At 38.0% G+C, this 19,718-nt stretch overlaps 3 protein-coding genes across 5 annotated transcripts in view; all 3 read right to left on the bottom strand.

The window, feature by feature from the left end:
• LOC134813112 (vam6/Vps39-like protein) overlaps nucleotides 1-12,288 on the bottom strand; it is a 62,028-nt gene extending 49,740 nt beyond the window's left edge. Inside the window, exon 1 of the mRNA XM_063820797.1 lies at nucleotides 12,263-12,288. The gene's annotated coding sequence lies outside the window, so the exon portion shown is untranslated. The remainder of the gene's footprint in view (nucleotides 1-12,262) is intronic.
• Nucleotides 1,405-19,475, bottom strand: LOC134813111 (inner centromere protein-like). Of its 3 annotated transcripts, none has more exons than XM_063820795.1 (10): nucleotides 19,384-19,475; nucleotides 19,076-19,248; nucleotides 17,688-18,765; nucleotides 16,415-17,651; nucleotides 15,655-15,993; nucleotides 8,874-8,977; nucleotides 8,356-8,676; nucleotides 5,188-5,726; nucleotides 3,372-3,435; nucleotides 1,405-2,942 (listed from the first exon to the last, which is right to left on the bottom strand). In XM_063820795.1, exons 1-8 carry the CDS (start codon nucleotides 19,384-19,386, stop codon nucleotides 5,583-5,585), a joined length of 3,399 nt encoding a protein of 1,132 aa, XP_063676865.1. In that variant the 5' UTR covers nucleotides 19,387-19,475; the 3' UTR covers nucleotides 1,405-2,942; nucleotides 3,372-3,435; nucleotides 5,188-5,582. The 3 variants fall into 3 exon arrangements, with proteins under 3 accessions (XP_063676865.1, XP_063676866.1, XP_063676864.1); XM_063820796.1 differs by having other exon boundaries at nucleotides 16,415-17,594; XM_063820794.1 differs by having other exon boundaries at nucleotides 16,415-18,765.
• LOC134813261 (uncharacterized) lies at nucleotides 2,620-5,325 on the bottom strand. The gene is made up of 3 exons (XM_063820950.1): nucleotides 5,188-5,325; nucleotides 3,372-3,435; nucleotides 2,620-2,942 (listed from the first exon to the last, which is right to left on the bottom strand). Exons 1-3 carry the CDS (start codon nucleotides 5,323-5,325, stop codon nucleotides 2,620-2,622), a joined length of 525 nt encoding a protein of 174 aa, XP_063677020.1.
• Nucleotides 19,476-19,718: the final 243 nt, after the last annotated feature.

Below are 19,718 nucleotides of genomic sequence, written 5' to 3'. Positions count from 1 at the left end.
AATTTAGAAAAGTAACATCCGTCAAACTCGTCGACAGTATTTGAAACAAATATTTCACGAGTATCACCCTTATATTAAAAGGACTTTGCCGCTTTGATTCATTCTTATTTTGTAGCGCGATGCGTTACTGTGCCGCGCCGAGCTTTAATTGACGATGTCAATTCATGGCAGCTCGGCGCGGCACAGTAACGCATTGCGCTACAACGCCGAGCTGAGATGAATTGACATCGTCAATCAATTCTTACTTTGACCATTACTGGGCCGCGCTCAGCCTGTCATTCCGCCTAATCTTAATGAACATAATAGCCTGGGGTCCTCAGGTAATTTGACCATTGTTAATGGTCTGGCCCGGCGCGCGCTAATATTTCTAGAAGAAAGCGGCGCGTGTTGTAGCGCGATGCACTACTGGGTCGCGCGCGCATCAAATAATGCTTCTCGCAACCACACGTATGCAGATCGGCGAGATGCGAAGGATTGACATCGTGAATCAACGGCGCGCGCTACTTCGAAGAAATTTAGACGAGTAACATCCGTCAATTTTTACTTCGCATCGAATTGACTGGATCGTTGATCTATTAGTATTAATTAAAATTCGCAGAGCAACGATATGGGAGGGTTGACATCGTCAATCGAGTACCACCGCCGGTTAAATATCCACCGAAAGCACATCCAATTTGATATGAAATATGTCTATAATTTGAAATATGTCTGTGGCATTTTTCTGCACCAAGTAGACTTTTATCGAAAAAAAATCGAACGCGGGGAATCGTTTAAGATCATTTTCAATTTTCGAGGCACATCGTCAAAAAGCTACTTACGCTATTGTGCTTTCTTGTATCACGTCGTGACCCCCCACGGTCGTTTCACTATGCTTGGCGGGTCATACAACGTATGACAAGTGCTTTCGGGATCAGCACCCAAAGTACAATACAAAGTACATCCAACAAAACTACTTCCACATCCTAATTTAAAAATTGTAATCCTGTTTTTAGTGGAAACGTATATTATCAATAATATATTTACCTGGGGACCTCAGGCTATTATGTTCATAAACATATAGAGATAAACGAATAGAGATTCGGCGGAATGACAGGCTGAGCGCGGCCCAGTAATAATATATTGGTTGTGCGGTGAAATTGTAATTGTTCTATAAATTGATTGATTTACAAATAATACATGTTTGTGATAATAATGACATATCATATGAAACATAGTACCACGAATTTTGGAAACACTTTCAATAAACGAATTAAAGTGGGCACTTTTATACGCACTTACATTACAATTATTACGCTCATTGCTAAAGGGCAGCCAAAACTGCCGCTCTTCTAATGGCTGTAGAGTTTGACTCAGTCATGATTATACACATTCTGTGTAATACAGTTTATAGAGCAAGAGACATAATTTATTTTTACATTCTTTAAAATACTAAAATTATACAAGAATCTTGATTAAAGGAATTCAGCACGCTCAAAGTTAAACCCTCATAAAAGAATATATTTTCAACCCATCTGATTTAATAATATTTCAATTCTTAAACAGTAGTAGATTTAAAATGACTGAGCTCCGACTTACAATCACGATCGCAATTTTAATTAAATACGGTATGACTCAATTAAATGAGCCAACGTTATTATAGCTAAAATATTTTACACAGGATTTTTCAGATTAACCGTGTGAGAAGGATGGGTCGCATTGAGAGGGTATATAGTGTAGGTGGGTATATAGTGTAGGTGGGTATATACTATATAATGTAGGGGGTATATAGTGTAGGGGGTATATACTATATAGTGTAGGGGGTATATACTATATAGTGTAGGGGGGTATATAGTGTAGGGGGTATATACTATATAGTGTAGGGGGGTATATAGTGTAGGGGGTATATACTATATAGTGTAGGGGGGTATATAGTGTAGGGGGTATATACTATATAGTGTAGGGGGTATATAGTGTAGGGGGTATATAGTGTAGGGGGTATATAGTGTAGGGGGTATATAGTGTAGGGGTATATACTATATAGTGTAGGGGGGTATATACTATATAGTGTAGGGGTATATAGTGTAGGGGGTATATAGTGTAGGGGGGTATATACTATATAGTGTAGGGGGTATATAGTGTAGGGGGTATATGGTGCAGTGAATGGAACTCATCAGAACAGACGGTATGAAGTGCATTTCAAATCCTATTATAAAATTCCACCTTCTTCAAACTTATTTACAACATTAGTTCAAACTGCAACTTTCCTTAAAACAGCTGAAAAATAGCGCTTGTAAATTTTAATTTATAGAGCAAAATATAAGATATTCAATAGAATTCGTTTAAGTATACATAGATTATGCAACATCTCGCCTTTTATCGATCTACACTTTACAGTGTTTAACATCCTATTCTCGAGAATTTTATTATAGTGCACCCACCAAATAACCGTGAATTTTCAAACAACCACTTGATACAAGAAAACTGCAAATTCCCTAATACTCTACTTCTTCCTCATTTATATGCTCTCAAATTTCATATTAAAATTCTTATTATTTCGATTATTTGGTGAAAAGCACGAAAACTCAAAAGTTTGATTGCCCACGAAGATAAGTGCTGTATAAACAGCACAAAACAGGACCTTTACACCACGGTGTGGTGTTTGGCTACTTTATCAGAGTTGTGTCGCCGAGGTAAGGGCGGCGGGGCAGAGTTAACCGGGTACACTTGGTTGAGGGGTGGGCTGGAGTAGCCGGGCATGGTGTCGTACTGATGTCCGGCACCTCCAGGCATGGTGCCGTACTGATGTGTAGCGTACTGAGAAGGTGGGCTGGGGTACCCATACCCTTGCGGGGGTGGCGGTAGGGTAGAGGGTAGAGTAGATGGTAAGGTAGATGGTGGGGCGCGCTGGTACATCTTTTGAGGCTGGTAGAATGGTACAGTCACGTTAGTCGTTAATGTTGGTTCTGAAATTATATCTTTGTTGATCGTTATAGTTTTTCATTGTAGAGTTTTTTCATCTTAGTTGAAACTAATTTGATGTAACCAATAACCATACTAAAATACTCAATATCCAACTTGCTAATACTAGAAGTTATTTGTGGATGTATAATGTATAATATGTATATAATACTAGTGCAACCCGGCCTTTGGCTGGATTTCACTGTGTTGTGTAGTTAAAAAGGTGCAAAAGTATGAACAAATAACAACAAAGGTGATATTAGTTCAATTACACATGTGCAGAACATCAGACTAAAACTAAAGAGTGTAGTGAACCCCCCCTCTCCGCCTCTGGTTTCAAATAGCGATATACACCAGAGGTAATCTCAAAACTATGAGGGGAGATAATATTATCGTATAAAATAACATCATTTATAACCCATTCATACACTTACCTTTAGGCTGGGGGGCTAAAGGATACACGTCTCCTTGTCTTGATCTGAAGGAGCTGGTATACGACTGAAGGAGTAACTAATTACTAACTAATAGTAGGGTATTAATTAAAATATACTTTGTAATGTGAAGTAAACAATTTACAGCGTTTCTTGGACCTGTTGGGTGCTCTTTAACGCCGAAGTACAACTTGTTACAGTTCACAAAATAGTTAACAATCGTCAACAAATCTCTGAAATTTCCTTCTACCTGTTTCTCAAATCTACAGAAAGTTTCAAGTGATTCTACTTTTTTAGTTTCCTATATAGTCGAAGTCCACGAAAAGCAACTTTCGTTGCTCCGATATGCTTGGTGAAAGGATATCTCCATTTTCACGTAAAAAAAACTTCACTGATAACAGAGCGCATTATATCGTCACAAATACAATTTAGCAAGATACGTGTACATGTTCACAAAGTCATACCTATCGGCTCATGTAAGTAAACATACTCCGTAATAAATTTATTATCGAATCGAAATGTCTTTAACAAAAGATCCATATATACGCTGATTTATTGCACCATCCAGTTTTATTACAACGAATAATAGTTGTATAGTAGTTGTATAGTATAGTACCTTACGAGACATATTTAAATGGTACGAAAGTCGGTGGTTTTTCGGAAAGAAACACCATATTATCGGACTACCAAAATGTAGGTCACCATCAAAAAATTATTTTTCACGTATTTTCCTTAATCATGACTTAAGGGGTCGTTCACATATTACGTAATCAATATATTGGCAATTTTTACCCCCCCCCCCTCCGTAAGCCCTCCGTAATCAACCGTAATCAAGACCGAACCCCCCCCCCCCTATATTACGTAATCAATGTTTGACCCAACCCCCCCCCCCCCCCCCCCGTAATCAAGACCCAACCCCCCTACTATATTACGTAATCAAGATTAGACTAATTTTATTACTATCTATTACATGTTCATGTTGAGCCATTTATTTATTAAAAGCTATCACAATGGATGATGAAATAATCGCAAAGCACTTACTAAACGAAAATTGGTTTTAAAAACGAAAATTTTGATTACATAATTAACGAAAATTGTCCAATTGTTATTTCGAAAATCGGTAAAAAATTGAAATTTTGATTACGTTATCAACGACCAAACCCCCCCCCCCCCCCCCGTAATCAACCGTAAGCATTTGAAAACCCCCCACCCTCGGCTGATTACGTAATATGTGAACGACCCCTAATCGATTTACGATCAACTTAATATCAATTATATAGTAAGTTATAAATATGATTCATCAAACAATTAATGAACACTAGTATTCGATCATGAATTGCGTTAAAATGATTTTGGACACGTTCCAATAAAAAGAGGCAAGCTCTATCACTACTTTATGAAAATTTCGGAAGTAGTGAAAGATAATAAACACTGTCGGTCTCCTATACCCTCTGGAGGATTATAAGTTAAGTTGAGGTTAACTTTCAGAGGTCCGGTAAAATTGTTTACAAGATGAAACAGCTGATCAGAGAAGATCTTTGTATTTAATTTTCTCAAATATTGGGTTTCATTTTTGTAAATAAATCCCCAAATGGCAAATACCATTATTTAATTTGGGGTACGAAATGTGGCTGTTTTCGGAAAAAATTCCCATATTTTCGTTCCCAATTCATTTAGGTCACCGGAATTGTGTCAAACATAAATATGTCTCGTAAGGTATTTGAAGTTCTGTTGACTGCTTGTCACACTGTAAAATGTAAATGTGCATTGTACTGAAAGAAGCAAGCTCTATCACTGCTTTAAGTAAGTTAAAGTTTACCTGGTTTCTCTGTAGAGAGAGTTGCTCTGTCCTGCGGTTAAGATCTTCAATACTGCTCCTCCTTCTAATGGCTTGCTCGTGAGGGTTTGGTGTTGGTTGGAAGTTCTGGAAAAGCTGATATCTTGAACTGAGCTCCATCTGAGTTAGAGCGCGGAATAACCTCCGTCTCAGAGGAAGGGTTACTCCTTCGGAGTCCGATAAGTTGGACCTGGTGGGTATTTGAGGGGAGCGTGGTGGTGTGTTTAGAGCTGCTGGTGAAGCAACGCGTGGGCTGAGAGGAGGGCTGAGAATGTTCTAGCAGGGAGAGGGAGGTTGTTGGACGGAGTTGGGAGAGTTGGGTCTGCTTGGGACTTTAGGGGGCAGTGGGGAGAGGAGCGTCGAACACTTCATTGTAACTAGAGGTAGAGGTGTTGATAGAACGAGAGAGGAGGACTATACGTGGAGGTACTGGCAGGCTGTCCCGACCTGTTGTCCGTTATCATAGACTGTACGTCTGCTAACAGATCGTCTATATCCAACCATTGCTCCTGCTGCTTCGCCTATAGTTGAATATTGTCAGCATTTTACCATGATTATTTTAATTTTAATTGAAAATTCAATTAATAATCATATATTACTAGAAACCCGCTAGTTCGAGGAAGTTTTATAAATCAGTTATGTTTTAATATAATTATATAATCTTTTCATCGTCTAGTATAGCTCGTTATACTGACACTGTAGCTGTTATAACTGTAGAAAGTATGGATTTTATTTGACAATGACGACAAGGTTGTAAGTATTCGGATTCCGTATCTATGTTATATTTTAAACTTGACGAAATCACCCCGGCAACAGGGGCATAGAAAAAAAAAACACACAGAAAATCGACCAAAAACCTACTCTTCTATGTCACCAATTTCAGCTCGCCATGGAGTTGAAACCTCGCGATTTTTAGCAGGGTTGAATTTTGATTAAGGCTTTAGATTTCTATAATTAACGTCGGAAGTGAGGTAAAATAAACGTTTGAATAATGGCGTTAATTTCTTCAAAGGTTATCCTGGGCGTCGTTGCTTAGCAAGAGATTGCACGAGCAAGAACAGACTAGCAACGCGTGTTGCAATGCTTTATACGATGATACCTCATAAATAGCTCATCGTTTACACTCACGATATCACTATGTCATACTTTGGGTGTGATTGATATTTTTCGATGCGGTAGAAGTATCGTTTAGGGAATCTTACCTGGGCGGCGCTCAGCCTGTCATTTCCGCCGATCTTTATAAGATGAACATAATAGCCTTGGGGTCCCCCAGGTTAAGGGGATCTGAAACCTTACAAACTTTGTCGTCATGATCAAATAAAATCCATACTACAGTACAAAGCTAGAGGATGAAGAGAAGATTAAATCATAACTGATTGTTTAATTTCCTCGAACAAAAAGCTTTCGACCACGGGTTCTAGTAGTGCATATAGAAATTAAGCGTTGCAAAATTACAGCCATGTAAAATTACAATGACATAATTTTGACATACAACTAATGGAACAATGGTATTGCAATATAAGTTGCATTTTGTGTGACCAGATGACAGCGTACTAAACTAAAAAATAAACTTGATTATATGATAATTAATTCGTCTGAACCAACATATAGCAAGAGCCACATTAATGGACCGTCAACGTAGTGAACAATATTAGCCACCTGATCATGTTGGCATGCGTGTACAGTAAATTTCATGACGTACATGCCTCCCTGTCGTGAAATTAGCTTGGAACTTTTTAATAGATCAAGAAAATGTGACAAAACAGCTAAATCTCGTGGGTCGAGCCGCGCAGTGGCGCGCGTAGGAGGATAACAGAAGTGCTGCGATAATCCTTTTATTACAGTTACGTCATATTCTGCTAGTGGAAAAATATGTATTGAGTTTTTGGCCCCATTTGTTAACGAAGAGCGCAGCAACTACCTTAATTCCCAAAAATTTGGGCGACAAAAAATTTGAGCGGGCCTCTCGCCCAAATTTTTTTGCAGGCCAAATTAATTGCATAAATCTTTTCCGTCTGCTAAATTTTTGCTAACCAAACTTTTGGCATTTGGCCTGTGGCCCTGAAATCTATATATAGAAAGATGGCTTTTCTTCATATCCAAGTGAAATAATATTTGAAATTTTAGTTTTCTAATCTGTCATTCATGGCTTGACCAAGTAAAAAGGCTTATATTTTAAATGAATGTCTGGTTAATTAAAATTAGACTTGACCTTTGTCCGGGTTTACAGTAGTTCGCTACACACAATTATGTACACCTTTGTTTTTCACCCAAAGCTAAGCGTATGTGTCGCTTAGTTTGATAGATCATTGATGTAAACCTTCTAATTTTCTTCCCAACCTTTCGACCATCTGGGTGAGGCGTCATAATGATAATTGTATGTGAAAGGGGGTATGATAAGATATGCTGCGTGTAAGTAGACTAAACTATCTGATTGAGAGACTAAATATCACTATTGTATATAATCTATCATTTGTACTGTGCCATCATCACTGTATTTTTTTAGTAGTTACTGGGCAGATCGTAAATTTCATAATGTGAAACAACTCAGACTACCACCTACATGCTTAAAATTTAAAGCAAAATGACTGGAATAGTAAGGAATAATAATGAACTAAGGCAAATATCTAACTGAAATTTTAGTGGAAAATCGTTCATTTTTCGAAGAATTTGTGCCCAAATTTTCGGTCGCCCAAATGAGTTCAAATTTTCTGCCCAAATTTTTCGGGCTCAAATAAATTGTGCTCAATATAATGGCACACAAAATTTTGGGAACTAAGGTATCTGAAAACGACCAGCATGTCACAAGTTAAACGCGCACGTAACAAACCTTGAAATATCTTGACTAGTATCGGGTTAAAAATCAAATTAATTACGACATTTCACTCGCTTTTTATGACAAGTAGTGAGTCGTTTAAACAGAAAGTAGTAAAATGGAAATTTAAAAGATTTAATACTGTAATATCGTGACTAAGCTGAATATAACTTTGTTTCCTTGGCCACATAAGGACAAAACATTCAACATATTCACATAACATTATAGTCATTGATCTATTCTATACACTTCTACACAAAAAACAATATTTCAGACAGTATATTGAATTAAGGTGCGAACCATTTGAACTAATAATGTAATTAACTAAAACATACCTTAACTGTATTGGGAGACCATGCAGGAGTTACATGCTGTGAGCCAGGGTAAGATTCTATCTTAGCAGTAACTATATAAGGGTCTACTAGCGAGTTGGGGGAAGCGTTATCAATTGGGGGTCTAGGAGTAGCGCTGCAAGGCTCTAACTTTGTCTTTATATCAGCTAGATGGAGTGGAGTGTCTGTCCTGTTTAAAGTTGTGTTAGGAGAGGAGGATGGTTTGCTGTTCCCTAGATCGGTTCTGGGTGGTAGATCAGGTGAGGTCACCAACAGGTTGTCTACTATAACCGGTAGTGAACGAGATGATTCTGCAGGTTCTTCCTGGATAATGAGAACAGTTAGAACGAACAAGGAACATTTTAAATAGTAATCATACAACTTTATCTAAAATTTTAGTTTTCGGTCCTCGATTTTATTTTATTTCTAATTCATATTCTGTAGTATGCGCTAACACCTAAAAAGCTATACATCTAGTTATTTGTATTCTAGTATAATAACAAACAAATATGAACACTGACCTGTACAGTTTGAGTGTAGGGGTTTATTATCTCATGTAGCAGGGATATTGGTGCTATCATCTGGTTACCTTGGTTACGCGGCCCTGTACTAGCTCTATCTAAACCTGATAACGGTTTACGTTAAAATCAAAATGTACAATATTGAGGAAATGTCCACTTGTGTTCCACTTGTGTTCCACTTGTGGCTCAATCTTACAAGATTGTAACTTTAGGAACAATTTAGAAACAATTTGTTTAAAATACAGTGCAGATTTTTAGAATACGCATAATAACACATAAGATACTGAAGTACTAAACACCTATTATTATAACACCACTGTCACTAGACCCACTATAACATATCATAACACAATGTTAACTAGGGCAGTGTAAGGTATTTAACTAAGTAATAAAGGCTACTGTGGTTACCATGACAACTACACAGGTAACCATGACAACTACTGTGTGAGGTAGACGGTACTTCATTAGCTCATTTGAAAAGAGTACAACACAGCTGAGTCGCCACTTACTAAGGTATTATAAAGCTTCCAGATTGGTTCACAGGTCAGAATATTTTAATTTTAACTCTCCTAATTAAAATATAGAGGTGGAATATTTGAACACATTATATAATGACAATCATGTACTGTTCCATTGGGGGGTGGGGGTTCCTTATGGGCAACACCTTACCAATCAGTAGTTCAGGAGAGACATTAGCTACAAGTAAAGCACCCAAGTAAAGTATGCCGTGGGTGGTTGTCACCCGTGTTTGTTGGTTTCTCAGAAAAAAGTTTCACGAACAAAATTGTTCGCAAAGAATTCAGGCTGGATTGTAAATATTTTTTAGGAACAAGGTAATGATACTGATTCTGTGATGTAAGGATTAAGGTTATAGTAATATATGTGGATTCTGCTGGCAAAGCAGCACTTACACATGTGACAGGTGTTTGTTAAAGCTGATTGGTTAACTCCTGTCACGTGCACAAAACATACCTCACCTCCCTAGCAGTATATTCTATAGGCAGCAGAAGCTAAATGTTAAATGTTGTTCAATGTGTCATCACCTTAAATCTCTAGGGGAGATTGCAACAGCACTGCATGTGTAGTATCTTTAGTAACTCACTTGCAACTCTACTCAAAATCCCTTATTCAGTTTTATGTTATGTTCAGTTTGCCGCCGGGGGGGGGGGGGGGGGGGGTGGGGGGCGGACTAACACGTGTCCTGACAGATTGTTCAACATTGCCTGGAATTACTTAACTTCACAGCATCTGTACGGATAATTCATCAAGCAGTCAGTCATATGATTAGCTCAATGAAAGTGATGCTTGCAAAGAATGTGTCATATCATACAGCTGTACCACTATATAATATCTATTATATAGTTCGACGTTCATTCCATGCTCTTTATAAGCGAGTTATCACACACTTCATCATTTCATGATGAAGGAGTAGGTTATAATGTTTCAGTGTAATTATATTAATACTAGTGTTATTAATATAATTATAAAGTAATTATATTAATACATATATTACAGCTTATTAGGGTGACCACCTTTACGTCATATCAATATTACGAATGATTGATTGATTGGGGGACTGGTCCGTAGTACCAGCCAATGTTTACTCAAAAGTAATATATAATTGAAATAAGTTAAATATTCATCCCCGAGGGGCACGCAGATTATAATTGTAATGTTATCTATTAAAACTATTCAATTAAAATTTTATTGGTCGAGTCGACTGGCCCTGATCTGCAGACATATTTGATATTAGTAACTTTATGATGCTGCCTCACCGCAATTAGGTGTGTTATCAGTGTAGATATGCGCTATGTGGCAGTGAAATAAGGAATGTGCTGTTAGAATGGCAGGTGGTTTGAAATGTTGTCCTGATTCAGATTGTTTAATTTGAGCTGTATGAGTTTGGTTTTGAGTGATTATTGACTATGTTCTTTGTGATTTACGTAATCCGGGTAGGTTGTGGAGTAAAAATGGTGGCCATTCGTCGTTGCAGCCAGCACTTAGCAAGTCTAGTAGTACTTTTTTTCACGAATTCTTATATATGTTGATAGAAAATATACTGGATGGGCATGTAATGCGAGTGTTATGCTCTGAAATAGCGAGCATTGGGCCTTTATAAAAGATGCTAGATCTCAGGTCAGTCTGTGAGTAAATTGATAACCAGTCTAAGTTTTGTTCGTGTGTCGTTCCTTGTTTGGGTGTGTTAGGAGGGAAAAGTTCTGAAATCGATTTAGGTAACAAACTAGACATATTTCGAACTTTGTGCATTAAAATAAGTGCGTTTTTAACGATAACCCCTTGAAAGGTTAAGACCTCGTGTTCTTTAAATGCTAGTTTTGTGTGCTCTGGCAGTTTTCCGTCCTTGTAGTAGTAGTTCACATTTCCGGCCATAACTGCCCTAATACCTTGTTTTTGTTTAGCAAAAAGAGATTCTATAAGAGATTTTGAAGCAAATCCCCATACAAGTGAGCAGAAGTTTAAATGGGACTGAACAAAATTTTGGAAAATCTGTAAACGGGCCTTCATTGGCAATTTATGTTTTATCCTGTACATCACCCCAATAAATCGAATAGTTTTAAGTTATTGTCTGTGACATTGTCTTAACTGTGACATTGTCTTAACTGTGACATTATCTTAACTGTAACATTGTCTTAACTGTGACATTGTCTTAACTGTGACATTGTCTTAACTGTGACATTGTCTTAACTGTGACATTGTCTTAACTGTGACATTGTCTTAACTGTGACATTGTCTTAACTGTGACATTGTCTTAACTGTGACATTGTCTTAAGTGTGACATTGTCTTAACTGTGACATTGTCTTAACTGTGACATTGTCTTAACTGTGACATTGTCTTAACTGTGACATTGTCTTAACTGTGACATCGTCTTTACTGTGAAATTGAAGTGACGATTTAAACTCCCAGAAGACGTATATTTTCGCTTCAAGTATATTATATTATTATGACGGAGCTTAACTTTAGAGTACGTGATAAAGTTGTTTCCTATATGAATAAGGACAATGTTAACATCATTTTGAGGCCCTATTGAAATCACATTATGCTGAACCAGGAATTCCTATCCTGACTTTTTATAAAGAAAAAGAAGATTATTACAGATATGATTTAATTGTTCCTGAACAATTTTAGCTAGATAAAGTTTTTTTTTCTTCCCAGAAGAATGATATTAGCTGTTAATCATTATGTCATCCTAGAGCGGGGATCACTAAGACTAGTGATAGTTATGCAACATAACGTAATTATTATTTTTTAAAATATATTATTACAGATATTACATATATTTATATATATATTGTTAGTCAGCCACAACTGTCAGTAAAACAACGCCTTGACTTCAAATGTCGGTAAAATGTACCTTTACAGTCATCCTCAAATTATTTGTTATATAGTAGTGTTGAAAGTATTAAAACTATATATTATATATATCTAAAGATTCGGGTTTTAAAGTCTTGCTGCTATGTAGTTTATTCTCGTAATCAACAGCCGATTACAGTGCAATATGACAGTGCAATATTTCAGTGCAATATTTCAGTGCAATATTTCAGTGCAATCTAAGGAGCATAGTTAAGGTGTATTAGATTAGTTCCTTGTGTATAGGAATTCCCAGATAGACACATTCTTTTAATCAGAATAATAGTCCAGTAAGTACTAACTACTCCAGTAGTGTAGTAACCATAGTAACCATGGCAGTTGGTTGCCAGGTAACCCTCTTCTATGACGTGCACTGACCCAGGAAATGGAGCAGCTCAGCACCGCACATACCACACATACCACACATGTAATGCATCCTGGAGTGTAGACATTACTGCAAACACAATGGGTAGAGTGACGTAGTTAACGGAGGATGGTTTTACTGGTGTGAGGTGGTTTGTAAAGAGAATGTTATAAATGTAGCTAAGTTTTAAGTCAAAGTATTCTAAGTATTTAAACAATTAATATGTAACTGTTCCTTTTCATGGCAAGGTCTCTAAGTTTGGTACCACAAGACCTAACATGGTTCACCTAGCCTCCCCCCCATCTTACATGGTTCATCTAGCCCCCCGGCCCCCCATCTTAGTTCGTTAACATTACAGGACAGTTTGTTATCTGGCTGCTAGATATTATATGAAAAAGGCCCTAATAACGTAATAACCTACTACCCTAGGTAAGGAAACAGCATGATTTACTTATTTCGACACTTAGTTCAATTGTAGTCACTATAAACACTGTTACAAACATATTTGATATTTCTGCTCCTCTTTCAGTTATTGGACTAATTGGATAATTAATATTAAACATATTAGACAGGTTGACAGAGGTAGAACATCACATTTTACACATTACTGGTTAGTAGTTACTACATTTTTACTAATGTACATTGTTGTATTAATGACTACTCTCACCTCTTCATTGTTCAATGCTTGTCAGCTATAAAGAGCTCTTTAATGTGTTAAAAGTATAACAAGTTGCAGACACTAGTACCAAGTGTACACTACACAGAGTCTGGCTGTGTGCCAAGTTGTACACTACACAGAGTCTGGCTGTGTGCCACGTTGTACACTACACAGAGTCTGGCTGTGTGCCAAGTTGCACACTACACAGAGTCTGGCTGTGTGCCAAGTTATACACTACACAGAGTCTGGCTGTGTGCCAAGTTGTACACTACACAGAGTCTGGCTGTGTGCCAAGTTGTACACTACACAGAGTCTGGCTGTGTGCCAAGTTGTACACTACACAGAGTCTGGCTGTCTGCCAAGTAGTACACTACACAGAGTCTGGCTGTGTGCCAAGTTGTACACTACACAGAGTCTGGCTGTGGGCCAAGTTAGGGAATGATATAATTAAAACCACCTGGAGGCGGAGAGGATATTTGAGGGTCAGGTTACGGGGATGTTGTTACTGACCTGTAAGACCTACACCACAATACCACATCACATAACAACATCATATCACATTATCACATTATATCACAATCTTCACTCAGGAGTGGGGTCGTATGGATTATTAGATTTAGGGCAATATAGTGTTTAAATTCATTTGTGGGAAAGTGAAGCGAAGATATCGATAGTTTAAGGAAAGATGACCAGGAAATCCTTTCAATAATATTATGTATCAACCTTCATAATACCAAGAAATCCGTGTGTGTGTGTGTGTGTGTGTGTGTGTGTGTGTGTGTATGTTTGAAATTTCCGAACGGTTATACAAAAAAAACGGTAAGAGTTACGGGACTGGTTTTTTCGGTATAGTGCCGACAAAACTCTGACGAAGCCAATAAGCAAATTTTATAAAAATCGGCCGGTGGTAAATGGTTTAATTGATGGTTTTGTACCACAAAATATGTTACATAAAATGGCTTGAGAAGAACGGCAAGAGTTACGGGGCTAGCTCTCTCTCTCTCTGCATAATATTATGTAGCGTATATATTACATGGCGTATATATTACATGGTCATATAATACTATAAACTTATTAGGGGAGGGAGTGCTCAAACGGTCTGTTTGGACTGTAGAGAGAGTTCATACTTTCATACGACAATGTAATGCATGTTCACAAATATGATAGGCTGGTGTGGTGCATGGTGTTAAGGGTTAATTTCTATTGATTATTGATTAAGAATTACTATCTTTTAAGCATACTATTGGATACGTGAGGGCACTCCGAATAGAATTGCTCGCCTAATCCGGGTTTTGACTCAGCGGGTAATTACTCCTACCCTTTTTAACTGCGGCAGTGAAATCCCGGCCGAGGCCGGGTTACACTAGTCAACTTAATAACACCAGAATGGTGTGTGTTGTGTGGTGTGTCCTGTGTTGTGTCTGTGTTCGACGGTTACAAATATGATAGGCTGGTGTGTGCATGGTGTTAAGGGTTAATTTCTATTGAATATTGATTAAGAATTACTATCTTTTAAGCATACTATTGGATACGTGAGGGCACTCCGAATAGAATTGCTCGCCTAATCCGGGTTTTGACTCAGCGGGTAATTACTCCTACCCTTTTTAACTGCGGCAGTGAAATCCCGGCCGAAGGCCGGGTTACACTAGTCAACTTAATAACACCAGAATGTGTGTGTGTCTGTGTGTGTGTCTGTGTGTGTGTCTGTGTGTAATTTCCGAACGGTTATACAAAAAAAACGGTAATAGTTACGGGACTGGTTTTTTCGGTATAGTGCCGACAAAACTCTGACGAAGCCAATAAGCAAATTTTATAAAAATCGGCCGGTGGTAAGTGGTTTAATTGATGGTTTTGTACCACAAAATATGTTACATAAAATGGCTTGAGAAGAACGGCAAGAGTTACGGGGCTAGCTCTCTCTCTCTCTGCATATGTAGCGTATATATTACATGGCGTATATATTACATGGTCATATAATACTATAAACTTATTAGGGGAGGGAGTGCTCAAACGGTCTGTTTGGACTGTAGAGAGAGTTCATACTTTCATACGACAATGTAATGCATGTTCACAAATATGATAGGCTGGTGTGGTGCATGGTGTTAAGGGTTAATTTCTATTGATTATTGATTAAGAATTACTATCTTTTAAGCATACTATTGGATACGTGAGGGCACTCCGAATAGAATTGCTCGCCTAATCCGGGTTTTGACTCAGCGGGTAATTACTCCTACCCTTTTTAACTGCGGCAGTGAAATCCCGGCCGTAGGCCGGGTTACACTAGTATTATAATATAAGCAGTTCAATTTGGCCTCCAACAAGTTTGCACTCTGATTATGCCCCCTGCCCCCCCCCCCCCCCCTGTTTTAAAAACGTAAAGTCAACTCACTAGCAGAAACACTGTGAAGTGATTCATTAGAGTTCCTTTTCAAGCTAGCGTAGGAAATACTCTCAGATCGGATTGAAGGGGTGGGAGAACCTTTCTTCTTCTCCTTTTGCAACTTTAACACTTCGTCCAATGACATTTCTCTCATTTTCCTCTTGCGCTCTCTGAGGGCCTCCAGATCAGATAGTTTCTTCTTCTCTGCATCTTCTGCAGATATGCGCTGATTTTCCAGTTTAGAGTTCTCAATGCGCTCTTTTTCTTTTTGCAGTCCACGCGCTTCCTCCTCCTCTCTTACCCTCTTATTTTTTTCCTCACGCTGTCGACTTCTAATTAACTCCGCCTCTGAAGGAACAAGGGTCAGGTGGAACAAGATTAACATATTTAATTATTATTACTGAAGTACTAATTAGTAAGTAATTAATTAATTAATTAATTAATGAGAGAATTTCAGTACCTATTTACCTATAGATTTAAATACTAATAACGGAATCGCCCGAGAGACGTATATTTTCGCTTCAAGTATATTATATTATTATGACGGAGCTTAACTTTAGAGTACGTGATAAAGTTGTTTCCTATATGAATAAGGACAATGTTAACATCATTTTGAGGCCCTATTGAAATCACATTATGTTGAACCAGGAATTCCTATCCTGACTTCTTATAAAGAAAAAGAAGATTATTACAGATATGATTTAATTGTTCCTGAACAATTTTAGCTAGATAAAGTTTTTTAATGAAAGTAAACACTATAACTACCCACCAAATTGCTGAAGTCGTTGCTGCTGATTGTGTTTCTGTTGACTGATGATAGGATCTAGCTCCATTAGACCCTCCAACAGGCTGTCTATGTCCTCGAAATCAGCATTTAGCTGTGCACTTTGCTGTGCTTGATGCGCATATTTCGAGTTTTCAGCTTCTAATTGCCATTGCCTGTCTTTCTCAAACTGTCTCTGTTTTTCAGCTTCAATTTGTTTGATGAGGTCTAGTTGTTTCTGTTTTTCTAATTCATCTGTTCTATGTCTTTCTAATTCAGCTTGGCGATCTTGTTCGACCCTCTCCCTGTCCAAATTAAGTTTTGTGTCCATTTGTTTCTGTTCTTCCACCTGGCGTTGGTATTCACGTTGGGCTTCAACTTCGCGCCTCCTTTCTTCTTCTTGAATTTTGATGAGTTCCAACCTTTGCATTTCTTGGATCTGCTGTAATTCCCTGTGCCTTTGCAACTCTTGGAGTTGTTCTCTTTCAATCTGTAGTTGCAATTCTTGCTGTCTCTTTATATCCATCTGCCTTTGGATGTGTTGTTGAGCCTGAATAGCTACAAGTTTCTGTTTTTCTATCTCTTGCTGCATCTTAAGGTCTTTCAGTTGTTGCTCTTCTATTTGCTTTAGCTTCTGTAGTTCCCTCAGTTGTTTTTGTTCCATTTCATGTCTTTCTAATAGTTGACTATCTCGTTTGCTGTCACGTCTGCTATCCCTGACAGAGCCATCTGAATTGGGACCAAAGAAATTTTCGAGAGACGTTCTGGGAATTTCTGGTGTTGGGGCCTTTGGTCTCAATATAGGAGCAAACTCATCTCTCATCTGCAAATCACTAGGAGGTGTGGGTCCACTGTTTTGAACAGGGGAATTGTTATCAGAATTAGGAGGTTGACCGATTTTTAGAGCTTCCTCTATTTTCTCAATTTGGATATCTTTTTTGTATTTGGGTAGCATAGGCTCTTCATCGTACTGGAGGTAGGTCATTTCGTGCCCATCAGGTGAGGGTGGTCTATCATCACTGCTAATACTGCTAGTTTCAGATTCTTCACTTCCTGAATCAGTTTCTTCTTCCTGTTCTACTTGTATAGGTTGAGGTGACACTTGCTGCAATGGTTTGGACAGGGTAGGAATTGGGCGCTGCCACCTTGGCTGAGCAGGAACATGAAGTTGTGGTTTAGCAACAACCTGCGGTTTAGCAACAACCTGTGGTTTAGCTGCACCAACCTGCGGTTTAGCAACAACCTGTGGTTTAGCAACAACCTGCGGTTTAGCAACAACTTGGGGTTTAGCTGCACCAACCTGCGGTTTAGCAACAACCTGTGGTTTAGGGGCAACAACCTGAGGTTTAGCAACAACTTGGGGTTTGGTGACAACTTGTTCCTTAGTTGTCAATTGGTGCCGTAGGGTGACTTGTGGTTTAGGCTTGAGTGCAATGGTTGGCTTGGTTGAAGCAGACATTTCATCAGGCGAAGACTTTTCAACACTGTTTTTGGGCAGTTCACCTGCAGAGGTGGATGGTTTTGGCGGTGGTATTGGTTTAGTAGAAACTGTTGGCAAGCGTTCCTCTGCAGGGCTATCATGATCTGTTCCAGTTTCGTGTATGCCACTGTCAACAGATCCCATGGACGATTCCTCTGATTCCTCTGATTCTTCAGCAGTAGGTGGTACATGATCAAGTGAAGGATCATGTTCAGGTGCAAGTTCCAGAGGCAGGGGAGCAGGAGGCGGGGGAGCAGGAAGCTCAATCAGACTTGTTTCTTTGAATTTTCTGGGAGAGGATTTTTCAATGACCTCTGTCATTTTTGCACTGAAAATAACATCATCAATGTTTGTCTCTTTTAATGGATTTGATTTACTAAAGAAGCTATCATCTTCTTCATCATCGTCGTCAAGACCATTGCTAAGAATGTTCAAACATTCCTCGTCATGCTCTGACTGACCCACAACATAAACATTTTCCTCACTACTCTCTTCACTAGAATTGCTTTCACCATCACTACCATCTTTAATTGAGGATAAGGGAACGTAACTACCAGCAATAGGAGGTTTAAAGAAGCTTATCTTTATTTGATCATTCAAGTTAGGCTTGAGGCTTAGATCTGAATCAGGAGTTGATTGGTCAGCTGGTTTAGCAGGTTTTGCAGCATCCTGATCAAGGCGTTGTAAGACTTCTGGGTTATTCATAAGCATGATCAGTCCTTCACTATGGATAGTATCTTTCTTCTTTTTGTGGTTAGACTTAATGTAGTGACGGGTAAATGTCCTAGGTGCTGCATATTCAATCCTTACTGGGTCACTGCTGAATGTTACAGACCTCTTGCCTGGTCGGTGTTTGATGAGAAGGTTTTCCTCATTCCTGAAAGAATTTGATAATGTGTGCAAAAATGTTTTATTTGATTGTTTTCTTATGATTTCCTAAAAATCTCAAATGTCCGATTATGGCTAAAAACGGTTATTTTGCGCAAAGATTGTTTGTAGCTTTGAGTGCTCTTGAGATAAATTGACCATATACAGGTTTCTGTTTTTTAAATAATAGGAAAAGCCACCCCCGGATTTCAGGTTTTTTCTTGAAGGAAGTATTATTTGGACAGCTAAAGAAAATTCGATTATGTTCTGTAGGCATTCTATGAAATAAAATCATCAACAAAAATTATCAACAATCAAACCTGTATGAATATATAGAAGACAGTTCTTTCTTGGAAGCAACAATTTCAGCTTCCCCGTTACTTTCATTTTCTTTAACAACAGGAATAGGTTCAATAGTCTTATGCTTTGACTTCTTGAATGAGGACCTCTTGGAAAACTTACTTTTATCTGCAATTTCTTGACCCTCAATTTCCTGAAAATTAGTTTCAAGATGCTTGTTAACAAGTAAATATGGCTTGTTTGTTCAGCCAAATAATCATTTAAATCAGATCAAATTTAATTAAATGTAAGTATCACAAAATTGATATGATAACTCAAGAAATCTTACCATTATCAAGTGATACCACAATAAGATACCCCCATTTCACATTGCCATGTTCAGCAGAACTTGATTATCACATGTCGATGTTTAACTTACCTACGGATGAAATGATTTATAAACCCGATAAACACAAAATACAATGAATTGTATGTCATTGCAGGAGAAAAAAACTTATATTAAAAACATTTAAGCCTACACAGTTGATGGGACAATTTAATGAGGTACATATGTTTAACGCTTTCAGTGCAGCCATAAATGTTTTGCAATATCATTTCATAATACTGCTCAATGTAGAGACCTGTAGACCACTAAATTGAAGATTAAAATTGATATTCGATTTC

This window comes from Bolinopsis microptera, chromosome 3 (assembly GCF_026151205.1).
Source record: "Bolinopsis microptera isolate Bmic1 chromosome 3, MBARI_Bmic_1.0, whole genome shotgun sequence".
NCBI classification, from domain to species: Eukaryota; Metazoa; Ctenophora; class Tentaculata; order Lobata; family Bolinopsidae; genus Bolinopsis; species Bolinopsis microptera.
Note: the sequence above shows the minus strand (reverse complement) of the source record. Positions and strands in the feature narration are given on the sequence as shown.

Bases quoted from the DNA above. Each gene is read 5' to 3' on its own strand.
- LOC134813111 (XM_063820794.1), bottom strand. The intron at 15,994-16,414 runs GTGGGTAGTTAT...TTGTTCCTTCAG, and splicing joins GCAACGACTTCAGCAATTTG to AGGCGGAGTTAATTAGAAGT. The intron at 8,978-15,654 runs GTGAGTTGACTT...AACCGTTATCAG, and splicing joins ACTTCACAGTGTTTCTGCTA to GTTTAGATAGAGCTAGTACA.
- LOC134813261 (XM_063820950.1), bottom strand. From the start codon at position 5,325: ATGGAGCTCAGTTCAAGATATCAGCTTTTCCAGAACTTCCAACCAACA. The intron at 3,436-5,187 runs GTAAACTTTAAC...TTACTCCTTCAG, and splicing joins TCTCTCTACAGAGAAACCAG to TCGTATACCAGCTCCTTCAG. The intron at 2,943-3,371 runs GTAAGTGTATGA...ATATAATTTCAG, and splicing joins TTTAGCCCCCCAGCCTAAAG to AACCAACATTAACGACTAAC.